The following is a 17822-nucleotide window of genomic DNA, read 5'->3' on the forward strand; positions in this document are numbered from 1 at the left end:
CCATCTAAAGTAATACCTTTTACAAGTGACAGCAATGCATAATCCCAAAACTACAATGATAACAAGAGTTCCAACAATGACACCAGCAAAAATTATAACTCAGTCGCGAGTTCGTCTTTCCATGAGCCTCTATGCAATATGATACTGCCTGCTGATGCTGCACACTCCCAGATTCCATCACTCTATTTTCGGACTCGTTGCTTAGAGAAGAAGGCAAGGCTCCAACTAACCTGTTGTTTGATATATCAACAAAACTAAGATTGTGGCCACATATGAGGTGATTTTGGATTAGTCCAGTCAAGATTTTGGATCCTAAATTCAAGTAACTAATCTTTGGCAAAGAAAAAAAAGTTCAAAAGGAGCAGCAGTGCCTGTGAGTGCATTGAAGGAAATATCAAGCTGCGGAAGACTATATTTAGTTGACCATAGTATTTCCAAAATACCTAAGAAGGAGTTGCAGTTGAGGATAAGCCTTATCAACCCTTTAGGCATTGGAGGTAGTGAAGAATCTTAATCATTTTCCCTTAACGGAAGCCATAAATAACTGACAGTTCTACTTTTTAGAACCACATGAGTTATACCCCTTGGAATTAAAATTTTAGCTTCAGTCACTTTTTAGTTTTTACACATAATCAATTTTTGAATACCAAATAAAAATTGTACTTTGCATATATTTGCACGAATAGCCTAGTTGAAATCCCCCTTGTTTTTCTCATCAGCTAACCATCAACCTAAGTTTTCTTCTCTGAATTCTAAATTGTACTAAATGAAGTGGAAGAGAAGATAAAGAAAAAAAAAGTGTTATGATCTTGAAGTTTGATAGTACTTTGTTTTGTTTTGACGAACGGGTTCCAAGTTATATTGTGGTTTTTGGTGAATTTCGAATCATTGACATTATGATGCAAATTTTATTTGTGATTTTTGGTAAAATTTTATTTGTGATTTCCAAGTTATATTGCTATGGAATTTGAAAACATTACTACAATTGAATTATTGCAGTCAAATGATAAGGTGAAGCAAATCACATTTTAAAACCACGGAAAATGTATTGAATTTTCTTAATTTACAACAGAATGATCACTGATAAGTGATAACATTTACATAATACACACTGGATGAGAAATAAAGTAAACAATATCACATAATTACTACAGCACACAAACACAAACATACATTTCATCTTCTACAATCAAGCATCTGACCATGTAATGTCAAGGCCACCCCATTGATCTTGAGGCACACCTAAGGCTTTCCACACAGCCTTGGAAGCATCAACAATGTTGTTTGGACAAGGAGGTTGGTAATCATGTTCTTCATCACATCCCATTGTAGAGTCGCACTCATCAACCACCGTGGCCTCTACGCTTTTTCCATTGGCACTTATGGTAATCTTGTTGAGACATCTGCTCTTGTCATTGAACCATCCAGTGGAAAGTGCAACAACTGGAGTGTCATCAGAATGATATTGATTATCACACGCTGAAGGTCCGCCTCCGTCTCCACCTTTCTGGAAACTGTTAAGTGTGAGGTATGCCTTAGTATGAGTAGACACTGACGGTGAACATTCATAAGTTGTGTACATTTTTCCTTGTACACAACAATCAGAGTCATTCTCTTTGTTGCATTGTCCAGATGGAGCTTTCTTTCCCCTGATTCTACCGTTTGGACGACACTTTTGGGCTTCAGAATACACACTTGTTAAAATAAGAGTAATCAACAAAAGAAAAGAAACTTTGGGGAAAAAGCTCTTCATTTTGTCTATGCAACTCTATATTTCTCCTTAGTTCTACTTCTTAGTGTTTGATGCTATGATGGGGCTTTTAGTAGGGTATATATAGGAAACATAATGTGTATTGTGTAAGTTTATTGGCTTTGAAACAAGAAGAGGGGGTAGGGTGTTAGTATTTGGGTCAAGGCAAAGAGTTCTATCCTGCCGTGTTTAGCTCAAATGACAACTACCACAATATAGGATTGCTTTTGAGGTCAAAGAACAAGATTTGCACTGCGCTGCTAAATAAATTACCTTAGAAGTTATAAAATACACTCGAAGAGCATAATGTAAAAAACGGTGGATTAATATGTCCTATATGATCACTTTCGAGGTCAAAGAACAAGTTCTACACTATCATGTTTAGGCAATGCAATATTTATTTTGAACACCAACCATTACTTTTTAGTTATTAAGCATTAAGTAACCAATGCTCTTATTTTGTCTTGTATTCATTTTTTTAAGCCAGTTTTGTAATATGCTAAAGATATTTAACTGTTAATAAACTACTAATGTTTAACATAAACATTGTATGATTTGAATATGAATTTTACTTGCCTAAATTTCAGGGCATTGCCCCTCAAACTATTATATAAATAACTAATTGATCTGTATGTTGTTTTTAACTTTCTATCGTTTATTGAAACCCCACATCATGCAATATAATAAAGTTTAATGTAAAACTCTTTAAATAATTTTTTTGAGGGGCTCTTTAAATAATTGGCAAGCAAATATAAAATTAACATTTTGACCTCAAATATGTTACAACCCTACATAGTAGTGGTGGACATATATCTGGCAATTAATCTCTATATATACCTTTTGAGAATTCCAATCCATGGATATCAAACACACAAATACTTCGGAGAAAAACACAACTAAATAGACAATATGAAAAGTTTTTGCTCAAAAGCATCCTTTCTTTTTTTAGTTTTTCTGATTATCACAAATTTGTTGCACTCTGAAGCCCAACAGTGCCGTCCAAGTGGTAGAATTAAAGGAGAAAAAGCTCCCTCCGGACAATGCAACAAGGAGAATGACTCTGATTGTTGTGTACAAGGAAAAATGTACACAACTTATAAATGTTCACCATCGGTATCTACTCACACTAAAGCGTATCTCACGCTCAATAGTTTTCAAAAAGGTGGAGATGGAGGTGGCCCTTCAGCGTGTGATAATCAATATCATTCTGATGACACCCCAGTTGTTGCACTTTCTACTGGATGGTTCAACAACAAGAGTAGATTTCTCAACAAAATTAAGATTAGTGCGAACGGAAGAAGTGTGGTGGCCAAAGTTGTTGATGAGTGTGATTCCAGAGCTGGATGTGATAAAGAACATGATTACCAACCTCCTTGTAAAAACAACATAGTTGATGCCTCTAAAGCTGTGTGGAAAGCCTTGGGTGTGCCTCAAGATCAATGGGGTGGATTGGACATTACATGGTCTGATGCTTGATATTATATGTTATGGAAATACTCTATGTGTTTCATGTAATATAAATAGTGTTTTGGTGAGTTTATTTGTTTATAATCTTTTATGTATCATATATATTTACCGGTATGTAAGTTTTCATATTTATTTTCCATTAATGTATATAATTTTTCTTTCAACTTTCAATATGATTTTACTTATAAAAATCAGCATTAGCTGGTACTACATTTGGAGTTTGAGTTGTTTCACTTTAGCTTTGATGTGTGAAACATAACAATCATAGTCTTAATTCACTCCCAAGTATCTCATATAGTTTATCTTGTGTCAAATGAAAACATCCATTTATTCATAGAACATAGTAACTCATATTACCTCAAAAAAAAAAAAAAAAATAGTAACTTACGTTAATTTTACCATTGAATTATTGTTTATTTCTTGCCCTCTTTGTTGTCAATGAATAATGGTACATGAGTTTTGACGGGATGAATTTACTTGAGTATTCATCATTCGTTGACAGGATGCAATAATTACCTCCAAAATCCTTGCAATAATTACATTAATTTTTTCATTGAATTTTTATTTATTTCCTCGTCTTGTTCGGTCTGTTCCATTTGTAAGACTATAGTGTTCTACTCTAGTACGTCTTGTGCTAGATAGAATATTTTCTATGTGTTAATATATTTCATTATGCCTTGTTAAAAAAAATCTTTGTTTAAGGTTTATCAAACAGATGTGCACTGCTGCATTCATGTGAATATGAATATACAATCGGCCAAGCATATGGCTCGGTTGTCGGTGGCCCTCCCCGATGATCTCATCGCGGAGTTACTTTCGTTCCTTCCCGTTAAATTTCTTCTTAGATTCAGGTGTGTCAGTAAGTCTTGGAAAACTCTTATTTCCAATCCCAACTTCGTGAAATTGCATCTCAAAAGATCCGCAACACAAAATCCACATTTCACAGTAATCACGACCTACATCAAATATCTTATGAGAGGAGACATTGAAGTGGATTACAGTGTTGTTCCATACCCCATGTCCCGTTTAATCGAGAACCCGACTGAAACGTTCCCCATTCCTGTCGATCCTTATTATTTTGTGAGCGACAAAGAATGTAGTGCTATAGTTGGCACCTGCAATGGATTGATCTGTTTGTCTGGTGAAAATTACAATCCCATTGATAATTATACTGAGTACTGGCTCCGTTTATGGAACCCAACCACCAGGACAACATCTCCAAAATTTGGCGAATTTGGAGAAACTATCCGGTCTGATGGAATGTTCAACTTTAAGTTTGGTTGTGATGATTCAACCGGCACCTATAAGGTTGTGGCATTCCGTTACAATGATATTCAACTGAGAAGTGTCGTGAAAATTATCAGTTTTTGTGATAATGTTTGGAGAGATATTGAAAGTTTCCCGGTTGATCCTCTTGAGGTGGACTGCATTTGGGGGGGCGATTGTCCAGATAAAGGTGTGTATTTGAGTGGCACTCTTAACTGGTTGGCTGTTCACAATAACCTCCATTATGATTTTGAGGATATTACAGTTGGTCAATTTGTTATTGTTTCACTTGATTTAGAGACGGAGACATACAATCAATACAAGTTGCCTCGTGGGTTTGATGAAGTGCCGTCAAAACAGCCAACAGTTGGTGTGTTGGGGGGATGGCTTTGTTTTTCTTATTTTTACATAAAAACAGATTTTGATTTTGTTGTATGGCAGATGAAGAAATTTGGGGTTGAAGAGTCTTGGACTCAACTTTTTAAAATTAATTGCCAAATTCCTAGTGATGAATGGTTTATTGCGGAAGACACGTATTGTCAAATGGTACCATTGCTTCTTACCGAGGATGGTCGTGTGTTGTTCATGCGTAGCTTCTATTACCAACAAGAATATAAATTTGCATCTCTATATAATTGGAGAGAAAATAGAGAAGATAAAATAGAATTTACTGCAAGTAGACCTGTTACCAACAACAATATAGCTAGAGAAGATGTACGCTGGGTTTGGGCCATGGATTATGTTGAAAGCTTAGTTTCAATTCTTTGAAAGTAAGTTGCTCTTCTATGGTTTACTTGTTTGAACATATGTTTAGTAGTATATGTTGTTTTAATTATAATTGATTGAGTGATTATTCATTGTTATGGTTGCTTAAGTTAATTGTATTTTTGAATGACTATGAAACTATCTATTGCCTATTATTACAGTAATCCATCTCCTTGCTACATTGTACTATTTCATAGTTCGAGAGCTGCAATTTGTCACCATATGTATATGAGCGGTACAAAGAATTATCTGTTTAAATTTATTCAAATTTTATTGTAAAATAGAAATTGCATTCAAGCATGATTCTGAAGATTTATAGTTTCCATCTGCTTGCTTTGTCTAAGATTTATTGTTTCCTGTTAAAGAAGACAGAAATTCTTGCTAATATTCTGTTATTCCTTGCATGATTCTGAATAGAAGTTATTTGAAAATTTAAGTCTCTTTTTCAGTACTTGTGGGGTTGTACCAGAAATAGACAATAATGCAGCTGCTCAAGCTAAACCTTGTATATATACCTTCAAAAAGCCCATGTGTCAAATCATTTATGGTTAGGCTGCTACTAGAGCAAGTCATAAAAAGTCACCTCCGATCGTAGTAATGTACCACAAAAGCTGAAAGTAAAACACTCGTTCAAATCAAATTACATCTTGTCAAATACTCCATAGTTAAGGTATCCATTTTCGAAAAGTGTTACCAAATTGCAGTTAACACTTTCTTGACATTACTAGTACAAAAATTCCAAAATAACCTCTACAAATACTCGTTGAATTGCCCTTGGTTAATAATTAGCTTTGACATATACCAAAAGGCTTTTATGTAATAAAATCTGAATTCTCAGAATTCAAAAGCCTCTCATACGACCTCCTTTCCTTTTACTTCAGCAGTAAGTTGGTAAATTTATTGTCATTTGATGCCTCCGAGATCACTTACGTAGTTTATCACCCCTTCCTCTCTCGATATGGAGAGGATGAAGCTGTCTAAGCACAACCTAAAGCCCTTCACAACTATTTTAAGAGAAGCATGACTGTCAGACTCATCCAATTCAGGAATCAGGATGTTACACAACAGAGGAATCACAAAATGCTGTAAACATAATAAATTAACTTCTGAAAACTAACAATTCATTTAGGAATCATATCCGTACATAATGGGAGGTTGTTATATAAAATCCCTTGGGAGTTTTTTTTTTTTCCTTAAATTTTAGAACTGAACCAAAGATTTTGGTTAATACGAGTGGTTGTTATTATTATAGTTTTATTACCTGTTCAAAAATTGTGCTTTGTATTAGCTATTCATGGCGTTAATATGGCAGGAAAGGAAAATAGGACTGCACAAAGCTGATGCACCAGCATGGGATGCCGCTGTCGCTCATATCCGAAGGAAGCTGAACTCTGATGGTACTCAACCTTGTGGATTTCACTTTTCATTTCTACAGAAATCAGATTCAGGAACTCTTTCTGTCTAAGTACACTTTTTTTTCTGCATTTCGTTTTCCCCTTCTTTTGGTTCTGGGTACCATAGATTTCTATGACAACTTCACAGCCGTATCGGTGTTTATGCATTTAAGGGTTTATGATTGACTATGTTGTCCAATTACTAATCTATAAACCGTTTTATTAAAGCTTGATTATCATTGACCTTTTCAATTATTAAGCTTTGTTGATGCATTACATGATGTTCAAATGAAAACGTGGCACAATGCACAGAAAATGAGATAAAATTATGATTGAAGAGGAAAGATGGAAGTGCTATTTTCTAGTGTTCCTTTCAATTGTTAGGAAAAAAAATATAACTATAGGAATCAATGGTGACAAAATAAAAGATTGCATGACTTTTGTCTTTGCTATTTACAATTAAAGTTTAAGTACTACTTGTGAATAAAAGTCTTCCATAAATGTAAAGAGGCAATATTTTTTTTTGGGTTACAATGCTAAAGATACAAAGAAAAAAGAAAAACAACTACAAACTACTCTTTTGGAAAGAAAGTTCCATCTGCATCCATCTTCAAGGGATATAAGAGACCATCCGGAGGGAAGGCATGTAAACCAGATCATTATCTGAGGAGGCTTCAAGCTTGGCCAAAAAATTCGCACATTGATTTCCCTCTCTGGGAGTGTGACAAACAATAATATTACTTGTTCAATCAAGTCCTTCACGTCTTGAATCAAAACGGCATAAACATGAAACATGGGAGTTGGGTCTTTGATGAGGTTATTACAAAGTCAAGAGTCAGAGTAGCAAACGAGCTCTTCATTCCCCAAAATTTTTTGCCAATGTTTCCGTTGAGACATGTTTCCGGAAAAAAAAATCCACTACTGTCTCCCTTACATCACTTGGTGATTGGTGTCTCCCAGAAAGGAGTTCGCTATATGAGTATTTTAAGATGGAAAGACTTAGTGCAAGTATACATTGTCCAAGTTAAATTGAAGCAAAAACATCATTTTTATTTTGGCCTAAATTCATTCTTGGCAAAATAACATTAGTGGTGGTCACTGGTCAGATTGTAATCTTGTAATCATACAAGGGACATAGTATTTGGAATGAATTTGCAAGCTTTGGATAAATTTATTTATTTATGAAGCACGTTTCAAGACCTTGCAAGGGTTATGGAGGAACTGGATGATAAAATTTGAGTTACACTCCTTGGGAATCAAAAGTTTAGCTATCAAGTAGTACGTTTTATAACTAATCAAATTGTGTGTGTATTCCATTTTTCTTTTGTTCAAAATGTTGATCAGTAATTGCAATCACTGATCCCTTATGCTACATATGGAATGGAGCTATAAAGCATCCCATGAAACTTGATTTAAGACTGCCAAAATATAATTTGAACTTGAAAAATATTAGTAGTGATCCCTTATATGCTCAAATGACATCCCAACAAGACTAGCACCCCAAAAGAGCATCAATCATTTGCAGCACAATCGAAAGAAATTTATTAAAATTAGTGAAATATACAAAACCTTATGGGTCCAAACCGAAACGCATGAAGATTAAGAAAAGCAGAAACTAAGAAGAGAAAATCTATCAACAAGAAAATCTCTACTCAAAAAACAGGGAGGGAACTCCACCAAAATACTCCAGGGCAGGAGTGTCCATAACACACCAACAAATCCACACATCTATTTCCTTCTCTATGAATATGAGAGACCACAAACCGCTGACTTTTGCTTGTTTGTGCAACAAGCCACCCAGCAGTGTCAAAATGAACTGACAAACTTACATTTTTGCATAGGTTCTCTTTAAGAAATCAGGAAGGCATCAAATATTTAGAAAATTATATTCTTGTGATTACCCAGATAAATTATCTTACTCGGCCGTGTTATACGAATATGACATCTAAGACCATGGAACATATGCTACTTACCAATCATTATTTATAAGAACATAATTTCAAAAAAGAGAAATTGGAGTATTGATATAAAAGCAAATGTTAAATTTAGGATTTGAACTCAATCAATAAAAGCATGTGTTGTATTTTCTAAATTTATAACAAAATGGTCACAACAAGTATATATGATACATAGACATGTGATAAAATAAAAGTACACAATATGATCACTAAATTAAACCATAGAAACACAAACATGAATTTTAACCTATATAATATCAAGCATCTGACCACGTAATGTCAAGGCCGCCCCATTGTTCTTTAGGCACACCTAAATCTTTCCACACAGCTTTGGAAGCATTAACAATGTTGTTTGGACAAGGTGGTTGGTAGTCATGTTGTTCATCGCATCCCCTTGTGGAATCGCACTCGTCAACAACCATGGCCACCACATTTCTTCCATTAGCAATGATTATAATGTTGTTTAGACACCTGATTTTATGGTTGAACCATCCGGTGGAAAGTGCAACAACGGGAGTGTCATCTGAATGATATTGCTTGTCACATTCTGAAAACTATTCAGAGTGAGATATGCTTTGGTGAGTGGACAGTGATGGTGAACATACATAAGTTGTGGACGTTTTTCCTTGTACACAACAATCAGAATCATTCTCTTGATTGCATTGTCCTGGAGGAGCTTTATTTCCTCTAATTCTACCACTTGGACGACAGTTCTGAGCTTCAGAGTAAACACAATTTGTTAAAATAAGAGTAATAATCAACAAAAGAAAAGAAGCTTTGGAGAACAAAATATTCATTTTGTTTACACAACTTTATGTTTCTCCTCTTTGTTGTTCCTCTTAGGTATTGATGCTATGAGGGAGATTTAAGTGAGTATATATAGTGAATTCCTTTATGTTTGTAAAGTAATTTGGTTGGTTGGTTTTGTAATAACAAGCAAAAGAGAAAGATATATAGAAGTTAGATTTTGGGTCGAAGGTATATGTTCTTTGATCCTACTTTTTTTTAGTACAAATGACAAGTACAAAACTACAGGTTCACTTTTGAGGTCAAAGAACAAGTTCTACACTACCTTGATTAGCAAATGCAATATTTATTTTGAACATAACTGGAACTTGTTTTTTACTATGTTTGTATATTCAGTTTAATGGTAATTTGTAGGTTTCTGAAACTCTTTTGTCTTAAATGTATATACACACGCATGTATATGCATTCTCCAAAAACAAAAAATTGTATATGCATGGAGTGGGATATCGCTATTAGTTCTGCTTTCTGTCTTACATGAAATTGTCAATTGCTTGAAAAAGTAACTATCAAAGGATTAATAAAAACAAAGGTCATGCCTGTCTCCATGAGCAAGCAAATAAAATACTAATCAAGAAAGATAGTTCGTTCGTTAACATGTACTTAAAAATATTATTGTAATCTTTTCATAGAAAACTGAAGAATTTTATTTTGGTTGTTAGTAATAGAATTACGTGCTTTCCTCAAAGATCAAAACTTAAGGTTTTAAAAATCAACTATTGGTATTTCTTCTTGTATTCTTGTAGTGTTATATGGACTAAACATGACAAAGTTAGGCCTCCTAGAAGAACATTTTCTTTTATCTTCTTAATTACCATACACACAATTTTCTTTACCAAATGAAGGAGTCCTCTTACTCTCAGGGCCGTCCCTATAGAATTAGAGGCTCGGCTCTAACATTAAAAATAGGCCCCTCATAAAATAAAAACACAATTTTTTAAAAGAGCAGCCTCTATTCATACTGCAAATAAGATCCTAAAAAAAATTAAAATTAATTAAAGTAGCAAAAAGGAGATCCTAAAAAAAATTAAATTAATAAAAGAAGCAAAATAGCAAAATAGAAGGTTATGGGTGTTGAACAGGTTATGGGGTTATGGGTGTTGAACAACCATGGACCTCAGGCATGCCAAAGCAAGCATGAACCACTGCGCTAATGCACAAAGTCCAAATTAATGACGCATTTGTTATATACATTCACTTTCTATGGGCAGCATATTTTAAAAAAAAATTAAGTTTGGGCCCCAAAATTAAGGAGGCCCAGCTCAATAGAGCTGTTTGCACCCCCTCATGGCCTGCCCTTACTCTATATATATATCCTTTAAAATCTTAGTATATATGCATCAATCATTGATTGAAAATTTAAAAGAGGAGAAAAAAAGATCATTGCATAGATAAAATGAAGAGCTTTAACTTCAAAACTTCTTTCATTTTACTAATTACTCTCATATTAACTAGTGTGTATTCTCAAGCCCAACAATGCCGTCCAAGTGGTAGAATCAGTGGAAAAGAGGCACCTTCTGGACAAAGCATTCAAGAGAATGATTCTGATTGTTGTGTGGAAGGACAAATGTATACAGCTTATGAATGTTCGCCATCAGTATCTACTTACACTAAAGCATATCTCACACTTAATAGTTTTCAAAAAGGTGGTGATGGTGGTGGCCCTTCGTATTGTGACAATCAATATCATTCCGACGATACTCCGGTTGTTGCACTTTCCACCGGATGGTTCAATAACAAGAGTAGATGTCTTCACAACATTACCGTGAATGGAAATGGAAGAAGTGTCGTGGCCATGGTGGTCGATGAGTGTGACTCTACAATGGGATGTGATAAAGATCATGATTACCAACCTCCATGTCGCAACAACATAGTTGATGCCTCCAAGGCTGTATGGGAAGCCTTAGGTGTGCCTCAAAATCAATGGGGTGGCCTTGATATCACATGGTCAGATGCTTGATGTTGCTGAAGTTGGGAATTTAATTTCTGGTTTTGTTTCTATTTTGTAATTAGTTCATTTTGCAAACTTTTTATTCTCTTTAGTGTTTCATGTATATGTCGTTCTATTGTAAAATTATGAACTTTTATACATACTATTTTGTATATATCAAATCCTAAACTATTTCCCTCGTTCAACACCCATAAATTTGACTTTTTTTTTTATAGACCATATATATTACCTTGATATGGATCACACCATTGAAATAATAGGGTTTGAGTTAATAAATTAAGAGCATTGGTGCATCGATATCTTACACTTTTTTTTAGAGGTGGTACATCGTATAAATTATCCTCCTATTATGTTCACCAAGTTCACAAACATATCCCAATACTAACTTCATATTGATGAATCTTAAAGGATGGATGATAAGAATAACTCCCCTCCTTCAAAAGAAGTTTAAATTACATCTTTCTTCCCTCTTATGTTAAAATAAACCTGCAGCTAGTCATGGCAATGGGGCGGGGTGTGGATGGATTTTACCTTCCATGTCCTCATACTCTACTCTCATATACTTACCCGTTACTCTACCCATACCCAGCGGGGATGAGAAATCGAATATCATCCTCGTCCCCGTTGGGTTCGGGTATCCCCGCCTCATCCCCATCCCCGCAGTGGATAATTTCTTAATAAAAATAAAAGTATTTTTCATTCCCAGGCACAATGTTGTAATGCATTATCCAACAAAAAGATGACGGCTATCGATGATTATGATCATGGAGAAGAGAGAGGGCGAGAGTGTGAGACATGCAAGGAAAAAAAGAGAATTATGAAAGTGAGTGTTATCTGAAAAACTAAGACTCTAATCGTGTGAATGAAATGATTTAGGTTTGGGTTTCAATTTATATATAAGGGGTAGTAAATTGATTTTCTACATTCGGGACGGGATTGTGTATGGATTTGGGGTGGGTACCTATATCCCCGTTACTCGTGGGTATGAGTTTTGTTGTCATGTCTACCTGCAACATTATTTTTTTTCCAAGTGTGCTAGAACGTTTTTTTGGCTAGAATATTAGAAATACCAAAAAAAAAATATTAAGGAGGAAATTTTGATTTTAAAATAAAAGGGTCGTTGGGGGATGTATTCAAGTTTCTCATAGAGTAATGGAGTGAAATATTTTCTAATATGTTTTACATAAAAGAAAAGTGGAGTGTGTATTTTAACCTGAGAGAAAATGAAGTGTAATTCAAACATCTTTTAGGAGAAAGAAAATGTAATTTACTCTAAAAAACATATGTAAACAATCGCAAAAAAGTAAATTAAAAAGACAAATAAATTAATGACATGTTAAAAGGACGTAAAACTCTTTCGTGCATGATGAATTATTTTACATCAAGTGTTTGTTTAATATTCCCAGTTTGATGTTGCGATGCATTGTTTGTTTTTGATTCCACGTAGTTTCTTCAAGGTGTTTAAATATATCATGAACTATTTCCCTTTACCATTTATGTTTTTAACAAAAAAAATTTCAATTATACAATTGCATTGGTTGTTTGTCGTTTGCTATTAAAAAAGGTTTAATTACATAAATGGTCCCTTAACTAATTATGAGTTTTCAATTTGGTCCCTTTATTAATTTTCGCCTCATTTTGATCCTTTAAGTTAACTCCGTCTGCCACTTAAATCCATTCTGTCAGATTTTAATCAAAAAACGTTAACATTCATCTTCCTCCAATCCTCCTTCATCAACTTCATCCTCAAACCCAGAAAATTCATCATCTTCATAACCAAACCCAGAAAAATTAATAAAATTCATCACAAAACTAGAACAAAAAAACTCAAAAAAAACCCCAAAATATTATCTTCTTCATCATCATCCTCCAAAATTAACACAAATTTCTAAAGAAAGGAAGGGAGTGATCCGAAAATTAATATCAACAAATCCGGATCTGGTTGTTGAACGTTGTTGTTCTCTCAACAATTCCGGATCTGCCACACGCCTCTTCTTCTATTAATATCATCTCCTTCTTTTCTTCTTTTCTTTTTACTTGATGTTTCCTTAAACTCCAACAAGGTAATTGCTGACAAAATTTCCACATACATTTACACAATTTCAGAAGAATGAATTTTAATTAAAAAGGGTTAGGGTTTGCTTCATTTCGTCCCAAATAAAGAAAGTTGAGAATTTGATGAAGATGTGGATGTTGGGCCAGCAAGGGAGAAGAGAGGAAAAAGTGAAGTGTTACTTGTTTTACTTCTAACCCATTCATCACATGCAAGCTTGTACTTGAACAAAAAATGGAGAATTTTGAGGTTGAAGAAGATAGAGGGTTGTACGTAACAGAGAGAGAATAGAAGATTGAAAAACTAATTATTTTTGTTATTTTTAGTTTTGGGTTTAAATTTGTGTTAATTTTGGATGATGATGATGAGAAGAAAATATTTTGATTTTTTATTTTAGTTTTTTTTTTTTAGTTTTGTGATGAAGTTTATTAATTTTTCTGGGTTTAGTTACGAAGATGATGAATTTTTTGGGTTTTGAGGATGAAGTTGATGAAGGAGGATTGGAGGAAGATGAATGTTACCGTTTTTTGATTAAAATCTGACGGAATGGATTTAAGTGGCGGACGGAGTAACTTAAAGGACCAAAATGAGGCGAAAATTAATAAAGGGACCAAATTGAAAACTCATAATTAGTTAAGGGACCATTTATGTAATTAAGCCATTAAAAAATATAAGAAGCTCGATATAGATTAGGATCCTTTCAAGTGGAAAAATATTTGAGGATATAATGTGTTTGATTTAGACCCTTGAAATATAAAAGGAGGATAGTTTTAGAAATTGAAAAATGAAGAAAAACTGGTCAGAAGTTCGGATTAAAGACTCGAAAAAACATGAGAGAAAAATTGAGAGGATCTTTTCCCCATCAACATGGATATAATCCACTATGGAGAGACAACCATATCATTTCTTAATATAGAATTCTTAAATAGTGTCATATGATCATTCGTTAATAAGACCTTGTAAATATTAAGAAAATTGATCTTCTCCCAACAAAAAACGCTCACTCTCATACAAACTGATCAGAATACCCTCCGCGTGAGTTAACTCACGCAGGTGTTAAACCCAGCGTGACTTAAGTCATGTTCGCTACCCACGTGAGTTAACTCACGCAGGTTATAACCTAGTGTGAGTTAACTCATGTAGGTTATAACCCCAACATGAGTTAACTCGTGTAGGTTATATTTCAGCTTACCGAGCGTGAGTTAACTCACGCGGGGGGTATTTTCGTCAGTTTGTATGGAAGTGAGCGTGAGTTAACTCACACGGAGGTATTTAATGATCAAAATGATTGTTTATTCAAAATCAATTTATACTTTTTTTGGTAGTGCAAATATCAAGGATCTATAACTTGACTAAGTGTATGTTTGGTATCACAGTGAGTATGACAAGATCACGGTGAATCGGCGTATGAGCCTAACATACTCACCGTAAAACCAAACATATGTTACGATTTTATTGTGATAGGGACTAATCTGGCATTTTATAAAAATTGGGACCAAATTGATACCTCCAAAAAATAGAAGGACCAAGCAGGCCATTTACTCTCTTTTTGTATTACGGCTATAGACGTTCACATGAAACAACTTCATGACAAGCATTTTCAACTATTTATGTTATTTTTTATCTTTATTAGGCTTGCAACAATTAATTCTACGGTAGGAATCATTCAAGCAATATGTCCATGAATCATGTACATCCTTCGTAACCACTTAGGGAATTATATCAACACTACACAAAGATTCTCAACACAACGGCGAAGAGGGGAATTAGACAATTTAGATTATGTAACACTCTTACATTTTTTTAAATAATTGATACGATGAATATTTTTAACTAGAACACATATTAGAATCAAAAGCTAAAGTTGATGATATGGCCGGCTGAATCTATTAAGGATGTTGGCTAGTTGTTTTGGTGTGATGATTGCTACATCAATGGAGTGTTAATATTTGGACTATTACTTGGTTCATGTTCAAGTTATTTACTGCCAACTTGTGTTTCATGGATTTAGGTTTGTCTTGTATTGTTTACTTTTATAGTGATGTCTGTTTAGGGGTCTTTTGGGCATCTTGATTGTTGCAATTTTTCTTTGTGGAGTGTTCTGTAAATTCTTGCTAATTAGGTTGCCAAGGTGTACTCATTTTTTTTGAGAGGAAGGTGTACTCATTTGTTTCCAATGAAATACTTGTGTCAATTAATTTGATGACATGGAGCTTTTGAAAGAAAACTTGATGATATGGAAATGAGTTGTTAAGGGAGAATTTACTCACAGTGTCTAGCATCAAATTTAGTTATTTTTGTGATATAAGTTGATGTTTATTTTGATGAAATAAAAAAAAGTAATTTTTAAATAAAACTTTCTTATACAATACCACGTCATCATGTGAGATGTCACAAAAGCATCTCTCTTATCGCATCATCCAAATTCGATCTCGATTATCAAAATAACATTCATCTTAATGAGAGAGAAAATATATATATATATATATATATATATATATATATATATATATATATATATATATATATATATATAGGGGGCTGTTAACTTGCACCCACCTAAAAACACTAAGGTGCAAGTTAACAAACTGCACCTACTTGTACTTTACTAAAACGCCCTTTTGTCTCTATTAAATTTTATTTTAATTAAAAGGACATTTTTGTAAATAGCATAAATAATATTTGTTTATAATAGAAAAACATGGGTGTTTTGGTAAATAACTAGTAGGTGCAAGTTAACAAGCTGCACCTACTTGTACTTTACTAAAACACCCTTTTGTCTCTATTAAACTTTATTTTAATTAAAAGGACATTTTTGTAAATAGCATAAATAATATTTGTTTATAATAAAAAAACATGGGTATTTTGGTAAATAACTAGTAGGTGCAGCTTGTTAACTTGCACCTTAGTGTTTTTAGGTGGGTGCAAGTTAGCAGCCCCCATATATATATATTTTAAAAATTGAGGATCAAAATTGTAATCAAAGAAAATAGAGAAAGCCACATTGTACAAAGTTTTTAATAACATTGGAGAGGCTCTTATCATGTCTTGTTATGATTTTTTTTTTTTTTTGGGATGTCTTGTTACGATCATTGTTTAATTTAGAGCTAGTTTTTGAATGAATCTTTTACCGGGGACATTGATGTTTTTTCAAGAGACAAGGCCACGATGTTATTCACTGATGACCATTAGGACTTAAGAGATTGCCTTTTAATTAGGACAAAATAATATATTAGTATTGGTTCTGTATTCAAAGATTAACATCAACGTTGCATGATTGGAATAGGAATTTTACTTCCCCACGTTTCAGGATGTTGCTTCTAATCAATAATAACTACTAAATAAATAATTAATTGATCTATATGTTGTTTTTTACATTTTTTTTTGGAAACCCAACAGCATCAAAAACAATAAACTAATGTAAAACTCGTTAAAAGAACCATCTACTAGTCAAGCTGTAGTTGTCATTGGCTAAACAAAGTAATGTAAAAGTAATTCTTTGACCTTAAAAATGTTACAATCCTACATTGCAGTTGTAGTTAATCTCTATATATACCCTTTGAGAATCACAATCCATGCATATCAAACACCCAAATATTCAGGAGTAAAACACAGCTAAAATAGACAATATGAAGAGTTTTTGCTCCAAAGCATCCTTTCTTTTTCTAGTTTTTCTGACTATCACAAATTTGTTGCACTCTGAAGCTCAACAGTGTCGTCCAAGTGGTAGAATTAAAGGAGAAAAAGCTCCTTCCGGACAATGCAACAAAGAAAATGATTCAGATTGTTGTGTACAAGGAAAAATGTACACAACCTATAAATGTTCACCATCAGTATCTACTCACACTAAAGCATATCTCACGCTCAATAGTTTTCAAAAAGGTGGAGATGGAGGTGGTCCTTCAGCATGTGATAATCAATATCATTCTGATGACACCCCAGTTGTTGCACTTTCTACTGGATGGTTCAACAACAAGAGTAGATGTCTCAACAAAATTAAGATTAGTGCGAACGGACGAAGCGTGGTGGCCACAGTTGTTGATGAGTGTGATACCAGAGCCGGATGCGATAAAGAACATGATTATCAACCTCCTTGTAACAACAACATAGTTGATGCCTCTAAAGCTGTGTGGAAAGCCTTGGGTGTGCCTCATGATCAATGGGGTGGATTGGACATTACATGGTCTGATGCTTGATATCATGTGCATTCAAAAAACAGTATTTGTTTCGTGTAGTACATCAAGTGTTTTGGTGAGTTTATCTATTTTTCATCTTTTCTGTATCATATTCATCAGTTTGTAAGTTTTCTTCTTTACTATGTAAGTTTTCTTTCAGATGTAAACGATCAACTTTCATCATGCTTTGATTTGTAAATATTAGCACTACTTCAATATAAGTTTGAGTTTGTTTTACT

General features: G+C 33.9%; 5 protein-coding genes and 1 pseudogene across 5 annotated transcripts; 4 read left to right on the plus strand and 2 right to left on the minus strand.

Annotated features, from left to right (window-relative positions):
* Window positions 1-1125: 1125 nt before the first annotated feature.
* Window positions 1126-1775, minus strand: LOC146908659 (kiwellin-1-like). Its single transcript, XM_085722454.1, has one exon. The coding sequence runs from the start codon at window positions 1751-1753 to the stop codon at window positions 1190-1192; it is 564 nt and encodes a 187-aa protein (XP_085578580.1). The 5' UTR covers window positions 1754-1775; the 3' UTR covers window positions 1126-1189.
* An 884-nt stretch (window positions 1776-2659) lies between these two features.
* On the plus strand, window positions 2660-3226 carry LOC146908660 (kiwellin-1-like). Its single transcript, XM_085722453.1, has one exon. The coding sequence runs from the start codon at window positions 2660-2662 to the stop codon at window positions 3224-3226; it is 567 nt and encodes a 188-aa protein (XP_085578579.1).
* A 707-nt stretch (window positions 3227-3933) lies between these two features.
* Window positions 3934-6894, plus strand: LOC146908661 (F-box/kelch-repeat protein At3g23880-like). Its single transcript, XM_085722451.1, has 2 exons — window positions 3934-5253; window positions 6561-6894. The coding sequence occupies exon 1, from the start codon at window positions 3959-3961 to the stop codon at window positions 5249-5251; it is 1293 nt and encodes a 430-aa protein (XP_085578577.1). The 5' UTR covers window positions 3934-3958; the 3' UTR covers window positions 5252-5253; window positions 6561-6894.
* Window positions 6895-8700: 1806 nt separating this feature from the next.
* LOC146908662 (kiwellin-1-like) lies at window positions 8701-9397 on the minus strand (annotated as a pseudogene).
* Window positions 9398-10800: 1403 nt separating this feature from the next.
* Window positions 10801-11364, plus strand: LOC146908663 (kiwellin-1-like). The gene has a single exon (XM_085722461.1). It carries the CDS (start codon window positions 10801-10803, stop codon window positions 11362-11364), a length of 564 nt encoding a protein of 187 aa, XP_085578587.1.
* Window positions 11365-16933: 5569 nt separating this feature from the next.
* On the plus strand, window positions 16934-17820 carry LOC146908664 (kiwellin-1-like). The gene has a single exon (XM_085722460.1). It carries the CDS (start codon window positions 17038-17040, stop codon window positions 17602-17604), a length of 567 nt encoding a protein of 188 aa, XP_085578586.1. The 5' UTR covers window positions 16934-17037; the 3' UTR covers window positions 17605-17820.
* The last annotated feature ends 2 nt before the right edge of the window (window positions 17821-17822 follow it).

The sequence above is a fragment of the Medicago sativa genome, chromosome 7 (assembly GCF_051527215.1).
Source record: "Medicago sativa cultivar Bolivia chromosome 7, Bolivia_mono, whole genome shotgun sequence".
NCBI classification, from domain to species: domain Eukaryota; kingdom Viridiplantae; phylum Streptophyta; class Magnoliopsida; order Fabales; family Fabaceae; genus Medicago; species Medicago sativa.

Bases quoted from the DNA above. Each gene is read 5' to 3' on its own strand.
- LOC146908659 (XM_085722454.1), bottom strand. From the start codon at position 1,753: ATGAAGAGCTTTTTCCCCAAAGTTTCTTTTCTTTTGTTGATTACTCTT.
- LOC146908660 (XM_085722453.1), top strand. From the start codon at position 2,660: ATGAAAAGTTTTTGCTCAAAAGCATCCTTTCTTTTTTTAGTTTTTCTG.
- LOC146908661 (XM_085722451.1), top strand. From the start codon at position 3,959: ATGAATATACAATCGGCCAAGCATATGGCTCGGTTGTCGGTGGCCCTC.
- LOC146908663 (XM_085722461.1), top strand. From the start codon at position 10,801: ATGAAGAGCTTTAACTTCAAAACTTCTTTCATTTTACTAATTACTCTC.
- LOC146908664 (XM_085722460.1), top strand. From the start codon at position 17,038: ATGAAGAGTTTTTGCTCCAAAGCATCCTTTCTTTTTCTAGTTTTTCTG.